Source organism: Poeciliopsis prolifica, unplaced genomic scaffold (genome assembly GCF_027474105.1).
Source record: "Poeciliopsis prolifica strain line A6 unplaced genomic scaffold, Auburn_PproV2 SCAFFOLD018, whole genome shotgun sequence".
Taxonomy (NCBI): domain Eukaryota; kingdom Metazoa; phylum Chordata; class Actinopteri; order Cyprinodontiformes; family Poeciliidae; genus Poeciliopsis; species Poeciliopsis prolifica.
The window spans coordinates 8970461-8987651 of record NW_026562393.1 but is presented as its reverse complement, the minus strand read 5'-3'; the positions used below and the strand labels follow the sequence as shown (position 1 = coordinate 8987651).

At 39.1% G+C, this 17191-nt stretch overlaps 2 protein-coding genes across 4 annotated transcripts; one reads left to right on the top strand and one right to left on the bottom strand.

Annotated features, from left to right (window-relative positions):
* Positions 1 to 1916: 1916 nt before the first annotated feature.
* Positions 1917 to 10555, bottom strand: scd (stearoyl-CoA desaturase (delta-9-desaturase)). 3 transcript variants are annotated; one of them, XM_055043257.1, is made up of 7 exons: positions 8401 to 8639; positions 8226 to 8289; positions 7730 to 7978; positions 6314 to 6444; positions 6028 to 6233; positions 5198 to 5430; positions 1917 to 4217 (listed from the first exon to the last, which is right to left on the bottom strand). In XM_055043257.1, the coding sequence occupies exons 3-7, from the start codon at positions 7953 to 7955 to the stop codon at positions 4018 to 4020; spliced, it is 996 nt and encodes a 331-aa protein (XP_054899232.1). In that variant the 5' UTR covers positions 7956 to 7978; positions 8226 to 8289; positions 8401 to 8639; the 3' UTR covers positions 1917 to 4017. The 3 variants fall into 3 exon arrangements, with proteins under 3 accessions (XP_054899232.1, XP_054899233.1, XP_054899231.1); XM_055043258.1 differs by lacking the exons at positions 8226 to 8289; positions 8401 to 8639 and adding an exon at positions 10480 to 10555; XM_055043256.1 differs by lacking the exon at positions 8401 to 8639 and having other exon boundaries at positions 8226 to 8365.
* dnajb12b (DnaJ heat shock protein family (Hsp40) member B12b) lies at positions 10261 to 16541 on the top strand. The gene is made up of 8 exons (XM_055043255.1): positions 10261 to 10546; positions 11763 to 11937; positions 12030 to 12175; positions 12302 to 12475; positions 12553 to 12623; positions 13353 to 13462; positions 14477 to 14649; positions 14759 to 16541. The coding sequence occupies exons 1-8, from the start codon at positions 10414 to 10416 to the stop codon at positions 14875 to 14877; spliced, it is 1101 nt and encodes a 366-aa protein (XP_054899230.1). The 5' UTR covers positions 10261 to 10413; the 3' UTR covers positions 14878 to 16541.
* Positions 16542 to 17191: the final 650 nt, after the last annotated feature.

The following is a 17191-nucleotide window of genomic DNA, read 5'->3' as shown; positions in this document are numbered from 1 at the left end:
AAATAAATGATTTAACTTTTATGACGGGAAACCAAAGTAGTCCTGGCCTGGCAGTGTAATGTGAACTGGTCTCAGCCCAGCATGCTGGCCTGACATTCCTTTCCATCCTGTGTGAAACCAGAAGTGGAAACCTGACTGCTGATTGGCCGCTTTCAGTCGCATGTCATTATGAACACGTGATGGTGGGTTTTTTTGGGGGGGAGTGGGGGAGAAGTGGGGGTGAACTTTAGCGAACTTTCTTACCTCTTTGGAGGCTCATAGAAAGCTGATGAAACATCAGCATCACACCACGATGCGTTCCGGATCGTGCCAATCAGGCGTCGGGGTTGACGCCTGATTGGCGTCAACCCCGTCAACAGTTGGGTTTTATTTCACAGGGACTTGAAATAAAATCCTGCTGCTTGTCCCGTGAATCGTTGGGCGAATTCTTAAACACAAAAGCGTCTTAAGGAACTGAAACAGGACTCCAGATTAACGTCACATAAACATTAGTGGCATAAATTATTATTATTAACCTCCAAAATGCAAGTTACACAGGCAACATGGATGGTTGTTATCCAAGTCTGACCTACTTCTCTAACTACTCTTCCCTGGTTTACAGCAGTTTTTCACAAAGGTCCTCCACATGGCTTCTGGTGGCACTTTCTAAAACTTTCTTCTTGGCGATTTTCAATAAAGACCAAATTTGTGGAGATCTTAACTAATAATTATCCTTTCAAAGGATTGACAGTCCTAGATTTTGTCTATGGGTTTAAGAGGCTAAGCAAAGGTTTTGTACTTTTTCTTAATAATGCAGTCCTCTGTATTAAGTCTTTACCTTCTGAGTGTCTGATCAGACCAGTAGAGCTGAATAAAAGAAGTCATTGGTTGCTTTTGAGCACTGCGGCAGATCACTCATTATGTGGACTTATATGTTTGAGGCTGTGCAAAGATTAATTTATTGCAGGTGAGGAGTTCGGTGAAATACAACTAATTTGTTGAAAGAGGCTTAAAATTAATTTTCCTGTTCACCTCTTAGAAAACGTTTCTCCAGCAATGCTGAAACTTCAAAAAGAATCAGCTCAGAGCAGACAGATGACTGCACATCAGATAGTGTCACCAAGGTATCCATTGTCTGTTCACTCTTGTCCCAAATGGGGTCGGGAGTTGCTGATGTCTATCTCCAGCTGCGTTCCGGGCGAGAGGCGGAGTCACCCTGAACAGGTCGCCAGTCTGTCGCAGGGCAGCACAGAAACAAACAGGACAAACAACCACGCACACACACACACACCTAACTTAACAGTCATGTTTTTGTTTTGTAGGAGGAAGCCGGAGTACCCGGAGAGAACTCACGCATGCACGGGGAGAACATGCAAACTCCCGGAAATCGAACCTGGGACCTTCTTGCTGCAAGGGAACATTGCTTCCAACTGCACCACTGTGCAGCCCGTCACGAAGACATATAAAATCCAAATGCTTTGATTTTGTATTGTATTATGTGACCTTTTCATATTTCACTCAGATTCATATATCTTACAGTGTTTTTATCAGGTTTTTGCAAACCTTTGGATGCTGCTGTTCAGGAAAAAACAGAACTGGGGACTCACTTTGAGTCCATTATTCTAAATTATTGAAATTTGCCCAATGAGCCTACAGCCTTCACACATTTAGGAGTATCCTCATGTTTTAATATTAATTTATTACACCCTCATGCTCAAGTACTAGAGGTATATAATAACTATGAAAATGACTACTGTTGTCCTTGCAGGGCGAAGCAAAATTGTTTTATTTTTGACATTCATACTGCTTCCTCAATGTGAACTAAAAATATTCTAAATGAACCACATGAAGATAAAGGAGGCAAATCTGTGAAGTGTTTATAATACAATGGCACACACACACAAAAAGAAGCAACAACCAACATTTTAGATTCCAAGTGTATTGAAAATATTGTGATTTTTATTTTAGAATAGGAAACAGTTGAAATCTGACAAACTGGAAACCTTTTCAATCCTTCCTGAAGCTAAGAAAATGCTTACACAGCTGATTTGACACTATTGGCTTGTGATGACATTTCTCTAGACAACATGGCAGCTCTGCTCCTCTCCTCTACCACGACCCTTATTTTACAAGTGAAAACTCCCAAATGAACATTTGCACCAGTGAGTGTTTTTCCAACATAAAAGCTACCTACCCTCCTCGTTCCAGTTGTCATCCCAAGATTTGTCAAATGGAGCTAAAGCTGTCTTGCCTTGCATTTCAACCTGCAAGCTATTTTCTTTCAGCATTTGAACCCTGGAGCTGCTGGAATGTAAAGAAATGGATTCATGTCATAAGGCATTAGGAGGCACAGTACCTTGAAAAATATTAATATGCCAAGAAATTTCCCAATTTGTCACGCTTCAACACTATACTCTTTTCAAAATTTTATTAGGATGCTGATTTCTCCAAAATATAATTTGGAAGTTAAAGGGAAATGGAACACGATCTCAAAAGTGTGGTGTGCATCTACGCTCTGGAGGAACAGCGGAAATCCAGCAGGATATCGATCAAATTAAAGTGCGTACCTACATCCCAATTTGACTTCACGTTAGCTGGTTTTTAAAGAAAACATAAAATTAAAATAACTGGCATCGGACAACTGATTTATGGCAGTTAATATTGCCACAAAGTATTAGGTTCCTTCTGCTTTGTAGTTATGCGAAGCTTTGTGCTGGTTTAATTCTGAAATCCCAATAAAATTCACAAGCGTCTGTCACAAAACGCTTGTGAAAACGTTTTGTGACAAAACAGCAAAAGGAAGGTGACAATATTTTTGCACGGTACTGTAGTCTGACTGCTGGCAAAGAAGAAAAGCAGGTGCTGCAGTTTAATATTTCACATATACGACACAAGACTTGGCCAAATCAAGGAGTGCAAAAACCATCAATTAAGAATATTTCAAGTCAAAAGAGGAAGAAATATTTTTCTTACATAAATAATTAAAGCATTCCATAGACCATAATCGCATATAAACACTAAGATTAAAGCACCTACAAATTGAAAATGGCAGTCCCTTTTTTTCAGACCGTCTCAGAGAATCGCCATCACAACAGTCCTGATGATACAACAGTGACAGAATGCAGATCTGCCATGACAGTCACTGACACATCACCTCAGCACAACACCTACTACAGCATATGGCCATGCAAAAGAATGGCATGTTTTATTTTTCTAATAGATCTGTCACGTGACTGGCTGCTGCACCGACCAATGAGAGCTCAGTCTTCACAATCATGTGATGTGAGAAAGAAACTATGGATTTTACCATTAAAGCGGCTGATTGGAACGCTTTCAGCGCAATTCTGCAAAGCTGAAAAGGAAATATTTTGAACATATCACTGTCACTAGCTACGTTAATGAACAAATGCAGCAAAACTGAAAATTTTATTGCGAACCTCAGGTTTTGCTTTAAATTTGGTTTCGTTTCTCTGCACAAGGCAACTGTATTAAACATCAACGCAAGCCGCACGACTCGGTTTTCAAATTTCAATAAAGCCAACGAGTAGAAACTAAGAAGATTTTTTTTTTAAATCGTAAAAAGTCATAAAGTTAATCTTTAGAACAGAATTCGTTTCAGAAAGTGTTAAACACGGAAATAAAGAAAAGTTTCCAACCAGCGTTAAATTAACATTGATGTAATACATAAAAATGATCAGCTACATTGGTGAATGCTGATGAAGACTGAACAACGGCAAAGAATAGTCCACTTCTAAAACTCAACAATGAAAGAGCTGAAACAACTGAGCATTGGGTCTGAATCTATATCGCAAATCTCAGAATTGTAAAATATTCTTTTGAACTCTAACATTTTGTGTGGCTACAGCTACAAAAAACCCCACCAAAAACAAGCAAACTGTGGTAAAGGCCCTTGTGACGCAGAATTTTAACCTCAGAAGATGAGCAACCGAGCAGCTGTCAGAGCGCTGTTAGTCATCTTCTTTTGAAGTGGACATTGTCTGTTCTGTGTTTCATCCTTCCTATTTTAATTATTTTTTTTTAGCCACTGCGGTGGCTTCCGTCTCCGGTGCGCTGTATCCGGGACAAGACCACCTCGTGGGACACCCTCTTGCGGTCCTTGGCCAGGCCCAGGAAGCACATGAAGTCGATGAAGCAGGTGGTGAGGTTCAGCTTGCAGCCGTACTCGCTGGTGGCGTAGTCATAAGGGAACGTGTGGTGGTAGTTGTGAAATCCCTCACCTAGATTTTAAAATGAATTTGAAAAAAAGAGGAATTATAACATTTGTATTTCAATGCCGGAATTTCAATAAAATCTTTAAACGGTTTGCACTTATGTGAACTAAAAAATGCTTTCATCTGACAGTTTAACCTGGAAGGGATTTTATCAGGGAATTTTATCAGCTTCTTTTAGGAAGCATTACTTCCTCCTATCATTCCAAACTCGGCCACACCCATCCTGTCAGATTTTTGCTCTTCATCATCCTTCTGCTCTTCACTTAATTCAATCCGGATCATTAACCGGCCCCGGTGCCGTGTTTGTGCCGCGCTCTATGCATCCCCCACACAGGAAGTCGAAACTGGGCGTCACTTTTGACCTCCACGCATTTGACGCACGATACGACAGCGGGAACATGGTTGCCTCCGATTTTTTCGCTTCGCAATAACAAATGCAGTCACATGTGCGTGCCTGTGTGAGGAGAGTGGGTGAACAGCATGGAAACTGTAAATACAAAATAAATCTCATATGATTACAAGTTCAGATGTATTGCATTGTTAAAACATCCTTGAATCTCAAAAATACAATATCTAGTAGAAGTTCATGGCTGTCAAATTGGATGAAAAATAATCCATTACAAAATGTGTTTTACACATAAAATATCTGAAAAGTGTGGCATGCTTTTGTGCTTCAGTGTTGCAGAAGCTTCTTTTGTTGCAAATACAGCTGTAAGTCTTTAAGGACTGTCTCTCCATAGGTAAACAGGCTTAGGTTATTTACCTAAGCCTGTAAGTAAGCCTGTAAGTAAGTAGCTACAGGCTAAAGTGTTTACCTATTCCTCTGTTAGCATCAATTTTCTGATACTTAGGTTCAATAACTTTTATTCAACACTGCAATACACTTAAACAAGATTAAACTAATCCCTGACTTTGCCTATTCAAGTTGTGACTTGAATTATGTATAAATTAAAGTTAAAACAAGTGTTAGGGGTGTTTTTATATACCTATGGCGCTGAAAGTGACAAATCTGTTCTCCCTCGGGTTGATGTTCTGGTCATACGGCCGGTTTCCCCACATGTGTGCAGCGCTGTTCACCAGCCAGGTGGCGTTCAGCACCAAGGTGTATCTCAGCAGAGCCGGGATGAAGTATGCCACCCACAGAGACTCGCCCCAGAAGTACCAAGGCACGAACATCGGAATAAAGAAGCACATCAGCAGCACAGAGAGCTTGTAGTGCCTGGTAGAGACAAACAGGAAAACAGCAAATTAAGAAATGCAGATAAGAACTCGGTTCTCTTCCAAGACACTTTTAGTTGAACTTTAAGTTACTCTGCAAGACTTAAACCACATTTTGCTATCTACAGCACGTCTTCAATTTTTCTTTTGCACTTTTTCTTGAAAAATTTTCTTTGTATTTTAATTGGACTCTATTTGATAGATCAGCATAAAGTAATGTGTGATTGTAAGTGGAAGGACAAAAGGATGCAAGAATTTACAAATAAAAATCTGAAAAGGAGGTATGCACTCAACCATTTTTCTCTGATGCCCCTTCATTCAACCTTGAGCAACTTGTCAGAGTCAATTTGTGTCTAATTTGTTGTCTGTTCGAAAGCCTCACAGGTATATGCATGATTTTAAAGAAAGAAAAAAAGCTGCAGGAGGTTGTGGATGTTCTACATTGTCTTCACTCAAGAATGCTAAAAAACAAACCCTTCCACTCCATAACACACAAAATTCAGATACAATTCATTAAGGTTCATAGCTGTGCCATGACCAAAGGGCTCATATTTGACCTCCTTCTTCAACACAAGCATATTTAGGTAAATTAGCTTACCTCCTCTGAAACATTACAACTTTGTCGCCTAACAGGTCGCTCAACTCCAGCTTGCCTCCCTTCTCGATGACGTCGGGATGTTTGCGTACCAGCAGCCAGCCAATGTGAGAGAAGAAGAAGCCCCTTCTGGCGTTGTGGGGGTCTGCGTCTGTCTCCGAGTATTTGTGATGAACCCGGTGGTCTCGAGCCCACTCAAATATATCGTTCTAGGGGTTTGAGTTGAAATAATGTTTACACCAACTGAGTTATTAACCGCAGTGTGTTAACTCTTTTTTTTTTTACATACCTGAAAAGCCATGGAATTACCAAGAGCGAGGAAGATCCTCAGAGGTAATGAAGCTTTGTAGGCCCTGTGGCTCCACAAGCGGTGAGCCCCTGCAGTAATTCCTAAAGCACTTATCAGAAAGCAGACCATAGCTGTGGAGAGACAAAACAAATACACAGAGAGAAAAAAATAAAGTTAAAATATGACAAGGTCTTGTTTTCTGTTCACTTGACGATAGACTTATCAGAAAATAATCCAGAATTGTTTACTTGGACATGCCAGTTTGAGACAAAACAACACACGTTGGTGCCAGAAGTTGGAATACACGCATCATCTTCCCTTAATGTGCTCAAACTTTCACCTAGATAGCAATTGTTTATCTGAAACTACTTCCTGTTCCTCATGCACCGCTGCAATGTACAAGTTAGCCAATAAACCAAATGCATATTTGGAAGCCCACACATACAAATGTTTGAATATAAACATCTGCACTGTTTTTCTCGTTGCACAAAAAGCACCATTTGAATCAATGAAATGCAGTGGGGTTACTTTTGTTTCTTTGTGACACCAAAAGTTACATAACCTAGTGACTGAACTCACCCCTCCATTACCGATAATGGAAGAGGAATTTAATAATTTAATGTGAACATAATGACATGTATTTTTCTTACTAGCCTACATTTATTTGCTTTCACATTATGATGTTACTTGACGAAAGATCTGACACTGTGAATCTAATGTTAGCGTATTTACTTTCTTTCCTGGCACTCGTGCATCTCAGCTATAAACATACACTGCTTTGAAGAAGTATTCATACCCCATGAACTTTTATTTTATGACTGGAAACTTCACCATATTTCACAGGGATTTTATATAATAGGCCAATACAAGGCAGCAACTAATTGTGAAGTTTGACTGGGCCAAACTTCTGACATGAATAAGTTTGATATAAACTATGCTGTTGTAATGTTGGCTTTACATTTAAGGTTGCCAGCCCTGTTAGAGATCAACTTCAACCTCAACCTGTGCTCCATCCATCTTTTATTCAACTCTGTAAAGTATCCGCGTCTCTATCTGCTAAAGAAAAACATCCCCAAAGTTGCCACCATGCTTCACTGGATGTTGCATTTAGGGTGATGAGCAGTGTCATTTTTCCATAAAACACAGTTAAATTATTGTATATTAGTCCTAACTGACCAGAGCACATTCTTCCACATTCCAGATTTTAGGTGTAAAACAATATTTTTCCAGTTTTGTAACAGCATAACGAGCAACTGTGAGCAACTGAGCAACTCGACATGATGCTACTTTAACAGCTGATAATTTGATGTAATACGATCCTCAATAAAAAAAAAAAACTCCCAACAAATTACAATGTGCTAACATGCTCCGACATGTAGCTTTTCTCATCAGCTCCTTCGGTTTGATTTTACTTACACCAAAGCAAAGTAGAGGGAAATGCAGAAGGGGTGAGGAATAAGCCGTATACTGCTCCTAAATGCAAAAGAGTCATGAGGATGATATTTCTCCAGACAAGGGTTTTAGTAGGTTTCGGGCCTTCCTTCTCCTTGTAGGTGTTATCAAACGCATCTTCTCCGGCTGCCTCTGAGCAAACGTCCCCGTTGTGCTGTTGCTGTTTTTCAAACGGCTCCGACCTCGTCATGTTGGCTTCGGATGAGTGATGCTCTAAAGAAAAAAAAAAAGAAATAAGAAATATCTAAATATAATAAATGAAGCAGCGAAACAGAAAGATTAAAAAATACTGCTGGCATGCTAATTACTGTTTTAGCTAACAAGACTGGCAAGTTGCTAGTTGGCGAAGGTGAGGAGAAAAACGAGTGGTCATGTAACGAAAATGCGGGAAATGGCAACGTTGCGTAACACCGGCTTAATATTTAATAATAATAAATTAAAAACATAACTCACAACTCACCAAGTAAAGAAAGGTAGAATTAACGTTTCTGGGGCTAAAGAAGAAGTCAAAATCAGTGTCTGACCTAAAATTACAGTAACCCAGAAAGAGAGTGGTAGTCAGCGCTGTGGCGAGCATCAATGAGAGACTCTGCCTCCGATGAGCTCTACCAATCAGAGCTCTGATGCCGCCTCACATTTGATGCTGATTGGCTGTCTCTTTATCTGCTGTTCACATTTTCTTCATTCGTTGACCAGCGGATGTATGTTAACCTCCCACCGTAGAGCAGCTGCTGTGGTGCTTTTCCGCCGCTGTCTAGACTTGTATTGAATTAAAACGCCCTCATATTTCCACTACCCGGATTATAAAACGGGTCGCGAAGAAAAAAAACCTGCAACTGTTTTTGATAAGTTGGTTTTAAATACTCGTTTTATATAAAAACGACGTAAACGACTGGTTGTATATTAATGTGCTGCGTTGAACTTTAACGGCCGTGAACTATTTTTAATGGCGCGTGAACCAAAATGTAAGCGGATGTGCCGAATCGAATTTCCCCTTCGAGATGTTTCTCCGCCGTGTGCGCGCATTTACTACACTTTACGGCCTCTTCCTAACTCCGTGGTGCATTTAAATGAAGTAGTACACTATATTATATATGAAAATATCCCAAAACAATTTTTTTTATACATATATAAAAAATATTCATTGTAATTACTTTTTAATATGTTTGAAGCGCAACCATTTTCTACAATAAGTCTTTTATAATATGTTTCTTTGTGATTTGCACATATTTCCCATCCTTTCCTAGCAAGATAGCTCAAGCCCAGACATATTTAACTGAGAGAGTCTGTGATGAGCAGTTTGACATATTTTTATTAAATAGTGAGCACTACAATTTCTTGTTTAATATGAATCATTACTTATCAGCACATAAATAACAAAAATAAAATTGTATAGTTAGGCACACTTAGCCACAAAAAACATCCAATAAACTGTGTAGCATAATTAGTGTGGAAGGCTTGGGGGTCTCCCTTAAAACTGCCACCTGGATGTGCTGTTGCCTCTGGACAGTTTGAACTTCAATGTTATTCATTTGTAACATTTAAAATAATGACTAATTTATTAGGGCAAAATACAAGAATAAAACTAAGTGAAAGCGGTCAAATATCTTTTATGGGAGGCATTGACTAACACTGCTCTAGTCATAAGAATAACTCTAGTTAAAATAACATCACTGTTGGACAATGTCTCCTACTCCATGCATGAAGCTGTTGATGAACTGTAGAGTTCTTTCACTGTCAGACTCCTGCATCTCAGTGCACAAAGTAGTGTGATCAGACATCCTTCTTCCCAGAACATGTTACACTGTAACCATCATTGCTCCACAACAAACTGAGTGAATGTCTACATCCCTGCTGCTGTTTGCACAGTTATTTGCACAGTTTTACTAATTTCAAAGAAAATTTCTGCTTGTATTTGCACAGCTTTGTTTGCACAGTTTTATATTGTGAATTGTCTATTGTTTTAATGCACATGTGCATTTCCCATACATTTTCATTATTTTCAATTTTATATATTTTAATGCCTTTATCTTTAATACTTTTATTTTTGTGTTAATATAATTGCCCTGATGTCCTTTTATGTTGCTGCTGTTAATTCTGAAATTCCCCCAGCCTTGGACAAAAAGGTCTATTCTATTCTATTCTATTCTATTCTATTCTATTCTATTCTATTCTATTCTATTCTATTCTATTCTATTCTATTCTATCATTTAACAATACACCATATCAGATCCATTTCAGTACAAATGATCAAATGTGCGTATTGTACTTGAATGCATCATGAGGTTATCATAAAATGACCGTAAGTCAAAGTGTAGATGCGCAAAAGTGTAAAAGTGAAACTTGACTCTATGTAACTCCGGGTCATCACAGTTTTGCGTTTCTTCCTGGCTGACCTACATTTGGAAAGCCGGAGACTTTGTCGCCATCTAGGGGAGATTTGAAGAATAGCACCGATGATGCCACCTTAATCGTTTTTATTTAACAAACGAGACGAGCCTGGGCACCAGCAGTAAAAATGTGCTCCTGTGCTGATAAGTAAATATTGTCATAACTGAATGACTTCAGTCTGCTCACAGTGTACTCGCATTTTAATTAGGTAGCGGATGTATTTATAGCCATTTTCTGCTGCCACCGCTGTTGCTGCAATGGAAGTAAACAGGGACGAGGCGGAGCGCTGCATTGACATTGCTGCCGCAGCTTTAAAGACTCACCAGCATGAAAAGGCGCTGAGGTTCTTGGAGAAGGCACAGAGACTCTTCCCAACAGAGAAAGCTCAAGGTAAGCAAGAGTTATGACGGTGGTGCGCGATGAGGACCCTGTAGTTGCAGCATCATCATCACCCGCAGCAGCAGCACCTCCATCCCAGAGGAGCTGCGCGTACAGCAAACAGCCAGGGCCTGGAACAGCATCACCAGCTGACTCCGCTACTATTAAACTGTCATGTTAAGCATGGCAATACCCAAAGCTGATGTTAATTTCCATTCCTATTTGGGGTTTGTATGTGTCAGTAAATATTAATAGAAAAATAAACCTAGAAATCCGGTCAACAACTGGGCAGGGGAGGGACCGAGATTACCAGCATCCTTAAATAGCAGTTTCCTTTGCATCCACTATTCATACTGTTTTTTTCTTCCCCACACCTTTTGTCACATTCATGTTTTATGTTAATTATATGTGATAATAAGGCAATTCAATTCAAAGTGTAAGGAACATAATATTTAATTTATATATGTATAGCCAGTTACCAAACCGGCAATCAGATTCAAATCTGATCAAATTTTCTACTCAGAAAAATTTTTGGAAAATCTTATTTTTTTATTTTTATTTTTTATTTTTTTTACTGTTGAACTATTTGGGCTTCTGTAGTTCAGGGAGACGTCAGCCCACCCAGGGCCTACCACTTTGTTTCACGATAATGTCTGACAGTTTGGATTTTCTTTTATTTGTAATTTCTATTTAAGAATAGAATGGGGACAAACAAACTGACTATAATTGTAAATTGAAATAAACTTTTAGAGGTGTCAAAAGACTTGGGATTGGTGTGGAAGTTCACCTTCCAGCTGGACAACAATCCTAAACATACGGGATGATTCATGATGGTTCATGTCAAAAACTACACTATAATCTAATTGAGAATCCTAGAAGAAGACTTAAAAATTTATTATCATGGACATTCCCCAGCTAATCTGATCACACTTAAGGTATTTTACAAAGAAGAATCATCCAGAGAACCTGCAAAGCTGGTTCAGACTTTGCCTTACAGATTTGTAGATGTCGCTGAAATAAAAGCTGGCTGAAAAATGTAGACACAGCAAGTAGTGAAAGGTATCTTTAGAAAACGCTTCTAGAAAATGACCGTATTTAATTCCTGAAATTTGATAAACATAATTAGCTAATCTGTAAAATAAAAGTTTTTACAGATTAGCTAATTATGTAATTTTAGGTGCTGTCTTAGTGCGTGAGTTAATAACAATTTGTCACTATCTATTGTCAGCACTGCTGGACCTAATTGCAAGAAATGGCTTCACTCCCAGACATAGCAGCCACTCAGACTTCCGCGATTCTGGGCCTCGACAGCGACAGGCCCCACATGACGACACCAAGCCCGAAGAAAAACCTTCAGACACCCATAGATCTTACACGGCAGAGCAGCTGGAGGCCGTGAAAAGGTACTGAATAAATAAATGGAATAAATGTTGATGCAATTAAATTTTTTTCTTTATCTGCCCTTCACATTCCTAACCATGGGTTTTGCACACAGAATAAAACAATGCAAAGACTTCTACGAAATCCTCGGGGTCCAGAAAGAGTTCTCTGAGGACGAGCTCAAGAGGTCGTACAGAAAACTGGCTCTGAAATTCCACCCTGACAAGAATCACGCTCCGGGCGCGACAGAAGCATTCAAAGGTGACTCAGCTGATTGTCAACATGAATCAACATGAAGGTGGTTCGTGTTGACAATCAGAAAAGACAAACATGAGGCAGACGCCAATTGAACTTGTAGAAAGGATAACAGTGGGTGATTTCTCACAGCTATCGGAAATGCCTACGCTGTTCTGAGTAATGCAAACAAAAGAAGACAGTATGATCAGTGGGGAGAAGAGGGAAGGCATTCATCAAGTAGCAGCCCGGAAAATGGAAATTTTGAGCCAGATATTTCACCTGAAGATCTCTTCAACATGTTCTTTGGAGGAGGTTATCCATCAAGTAAGTGTCACCTCTCTTTGTCTTTCAACAGCCATCTACTTGAGATGAAATTGATAAACCATACCTTATCACTCTAGGTAATGGTCATGTATATACTAATGGGCGGATGCGTAACCAGAGGCGGGAGAGAAGAGAGCGACCAAGAGATGTAGGTTATTACGTTATTTGTATATTCTTCTGATCAATTGTTTTATTTATGTTTATTTACTTTTATTCGATCTGTCTTAGTTCTTTTTTTACCACTCATGAATCTATTGTTCATGCAGTATAGCACCTTAACCAAAAATGACAAAGTTTTGTATTTTATGTGTAGGATACTTACCATGAGTTTTTCTTCCTCTACAATACTATTATCATTATTACTATTTCCATTATTATGTTTTACTACAGTTGTTGTTTTTACAAATAGCCTTTATTTATGTATGACAGTATCAGTTGTTGACTACATTTTTACTTGATTAATTAATTTAATTAACAGTTTTCTTCTATATTGATATGTCTTCACATGGTTTTCTTTATTTTGACTATTTAATTCCATTAGTTGTGCTTTAACACATTTAGTTTCTGCCTTTTCTTTTTTGTATTCTGAACAAGCAATGGCAAATATTAGAGTTGACTAGGAGTTAGAAAAATATGTGTTTAATTTTGACTCTTAGCACACACTGGCTACTAAGTTGTACAGTCAATAGTATGTGCTGGGTCTGTGTTGTGTTTTTGATTTTTGTTTTCTATAATTAGACCGCTCAGAGTAAACGCAGTCTACTGATAATGTGGTGTCGCATAATGGCCAGCAGGGGGTGGCATTTAGTCGCCCGCCATTTTACAAGGTTGAGAAAACGTTTCCCTTCAGAGATGTTTTTCTGTGTCACATCCGCAGGGAGGTCTGGCTGTCTTCGTGCAGGTCATGCCCATTCTCATTCTGGTGATTGTGTCGGCTCTCAGTCAGATAATGGTCAACAGCCCCTCCTACAGTCTCAGCTTCAGGCCGTGAGTGTGACCTCCTGTTCTAAAACGGTGCTGCAAGAGTGTTAAATAACACAGTGAACGGCTGCCCTGCCTGACCGAAAAGGACTTGAATAAGATATCATCTTTAAGTACGATTTACCAACCCGGCTTAATTTAGATGTGAACTCTAGAACTTTTTCACAGTGTCTCACGATACAGCCACAAACCTCAGCACGCTTTATAAGAACGACTCTTGAAAATGGTTTGCAAATGTAAATCTAAAGGGTGTGATATTTACTCTAATATCCCTAAATGAAATCCAGTGTAGCCAGCTGCCTAAAAAGTCATCTAATTATTAAATAGATTTCACTTTTATAATGGAATGAAAAAAATAATTGTTAAAACAGCCATAAAAGCCATAATACTACCCTATGGTACAGTTGTGGGGGGTGGGACAAATGAAACCAGGGAAGAGATCCAACCTTCCAGTAAGATAATGATGGTAAATACCTGGAGCTACAATAGATTAAAATGCTTACAATGGACCAGTGCGGTTTTAGAGCTAAATTCTATTGAAAGCCTCTTGCAAGGCTTGGAAATTAATATTCCATCCAATCTGACCAAAACAGGGCTTTTTTGCAAGAGAAAACCGGATAGCACATGCATATTTTTTATATGTAATTTCTTTTCCTTTCAAATTCCCAATTATGCTCTATTGAGCATATTAGTTTACCCCATTCTCCACCTCTGCCTACTTACATGCATTTGGATTTTGATTTATGATTTAAATGTGAAAAACATTTGATTTTCACAAGACATGGTAAGGTTATTGCTCTAAAAACCAGTGGCATGAAAGCAATGTATTAATTTTCTTTTAAAAAACAGATGGTTTTAGAGGGTTTTTTTTTTGTTTTGTTTGTCTTATGGAAACTTTTGCTTTTGCAATCTGAAATATCCTTTGAACTGAGCCAAGTTGATTCAGGGCCCAGTGGGTCATTCCGGCGCCGCCTGCTGTTATATGATATGTCTCCCACACGCTGTCTTATCTCCTGTCAGGTCAGCTGGCTACACGCAGAAGAGGCTGACTGAGAACCTGAAGGTGCCATATTATGTGGGGGAGCAGTTCTCCAAAGAGTTCACGGGCATGAATCTGAAAAATCTGGAGCGGAGCGTGGAGGATGACTACATTTCAAACCTCCGCAACAACTGCTGGAAAGAGAAACAGCAAAGTAGGGCTTCTTCTTGCATCAGGCCAGGCTGAATCTTTTGCAACACTTGAAGAGGTTTTGCAGCCCTCCTCATATATCTCACATGATTTGTTTGTGTGGTCTGTTGCAGAGGAAGGAATGCTCTACAGGGCTCGCTATTTTGGAGACAGTGAGCTGTACCAGAGAGCTCAGCGGGCTCGAACTCCAAGCTGCGCCAAGCTCTCAGAGATCTCGGCCTCCTTACATTAAGACATTGCTAATCTTACATTAGTTCTCCAGAATAGGATTAGTTATGATTATCTTTCCTCTTGTTGCCTTCAGGTTTCTAGAATCATCCCAAAACATGACTAACACAAAGGCTGTAAAAATATAAGCTTCAACATCCTCAAGGCCTTACGTAGCTGAAGACACAAGAGTAAAACACTTTCCTCTTCACTCGCTTTTCTAAGTTCACGTGATTGACATGGAATTCTTTGTATATACGTATATATATTGCCATGAATTAAAACAAAGCTATTTATCACATCTTGACAAGGGAACAAGATGTAGATTTGATGAGAACGGGTTAGTTCCCAACCGGGAACTAACCTGAAAGAACAGAAGCCATGAAGATGAAAATGATTGCTTCACCTCTGTATAACTGAGAAGCCAGTGTTGAACCAGTCACAAGTTTAGCTATAAATAGAAATGCGGATGTTAACTTATACAGCAGTTTAAAAGATACCATGTTGAATGCTTCCTCCTGTTTTTTTTTTTTTCTGAAGTCAGAGGAGAAGTTGTCTCCACTGACTGACTCTAAATGCACATTCTAACTATGCAGGGAAATTAGTGTAGCCTCTGATTAACACGTGCACTCACAGTTTGGGCGTAGTTAGACGCGGTCTTTTGTTCTAATGTACTTGAGAGGCAAGAGTTAGCAGATAACCCTGTCACTTTTTGTCCTTTGATTAAATGAAGGATGGTCATATGGTGTTACCTCACTTCCCTTTGGATGCAAGGCCTTGAAAAAGTATTTACATCCCCTCAGGTATTTCACAATATGTGAAATAAAATTGGGATTTATTGTGATAGACCAACAAAAAGCCTGTCAGAAATTTTTACAGCCACCAACTGTTTCGTATATTTTTTGTATTTAGCTGAACACAAATGCATGCATTGATTTGTAAAAATAAAATGTATTTTGACAATGTTCCCTGTCTGTTCTGAAGAAAAGAATGCCATGTTCTCACAGTTGGGATGATGGTTCAGGTCAATGCTTTGTACTCGTCGTCCTTCACATGTAATCCGAAAAGTTCAATCTTGGTTTCATCTGACCATCATCTCGTTTTTCTTCTACCTCTGGATTGATAGGGCCATGGATCTGTGCAGCTCCTACAGATCTATTTGAGTGATGATTTCTTTCCTTGGCTTATCAATTTAGGTGAACAACAATGGCTCTCACTGTTAGATCACTTCTGAAGGTTTGCACTGGATTTCATTGAGGGGTATCAGTACAATTTCAGCTCACACTTGTCACTATAAAATGGTTGAAAGCCTTGCGTTCTCTTCCTTTTCCTATTGCAATAATGCTCTACTGTGTGTTGGTATATCACATGAAATCTCAAAAAAATACATATGACTGTAAAGCGTCAGCATATGAGGCTGTTCAAGGGGTGTGAATACTCTCATAAGGCGCTGTGCCTAAAGGATGAAACGTGTGCTTATACCCACCAGGTGGGACTACAGCAGGATGTAGGTTTTTGCTGTGTATTGTCTCTGATACAGCTCATATTTAGTTCGAAACATGATATTTATTCTTTGTATTTTATTTATTACATACATCATCAAACTAAGAGAAAAGTAGAATATTGTCTCTCTTTTTTGTCCCCCACTGCGTTTCTACTCCCAGATTAAAATAAAGACGGATGCCTGAACCTGTTGAGTGTGACTCATTACTGCGAACAGAACAAGCACGGAGGCAAAAAGAGAAAAGAAAAAAAAAAACAACAACAAAAAAAAAAAACAAAGCAAGAGCCCTGTCAGCATATCTAGTACTGACTGTGCGGGGATGCTGACTAAGGCTGGGAAGTGGACACATGGCAGTGCGCACGTTCACACTTTTGAGAGTGAGACGTGCAGCCTGTCCCGAGCAGCAGAGAGTGCAGCGTCACATTCTTTCTCTATAAATAAGTTCAGCTGTTTTTGGCAGATGTTGCAACTTTTTCTCAGTGACATTTTTCTTTTTCTGCTTGAGTCATGAATTGGTTTCAACTTCAAGTTCTGCTTGGACTTGGGACAGCTGGTTTAAACTGTCCAGTTTCTGGGTAAGAACTTAAGAAAAAATGTGGTACCTTGACCCAAAAACCTCTTGAAAACCATAGTGGCTCGATTATGCTGACTTAGTGTGTGACTACTTGCTACAGTCAACAATAATGTCACTGCAGTTGAGTACAAAAGTTTTCTGAGAAGTCAAAAACGGAGTAGCATTTTCATTCATCTGTTTGAAGAAGTTAGTATTCCTCTCTCTAGCAGATAAAACTTTAACTTAACATTAAAACAAACTCCAGTCAGAGAGCTTCTTTCT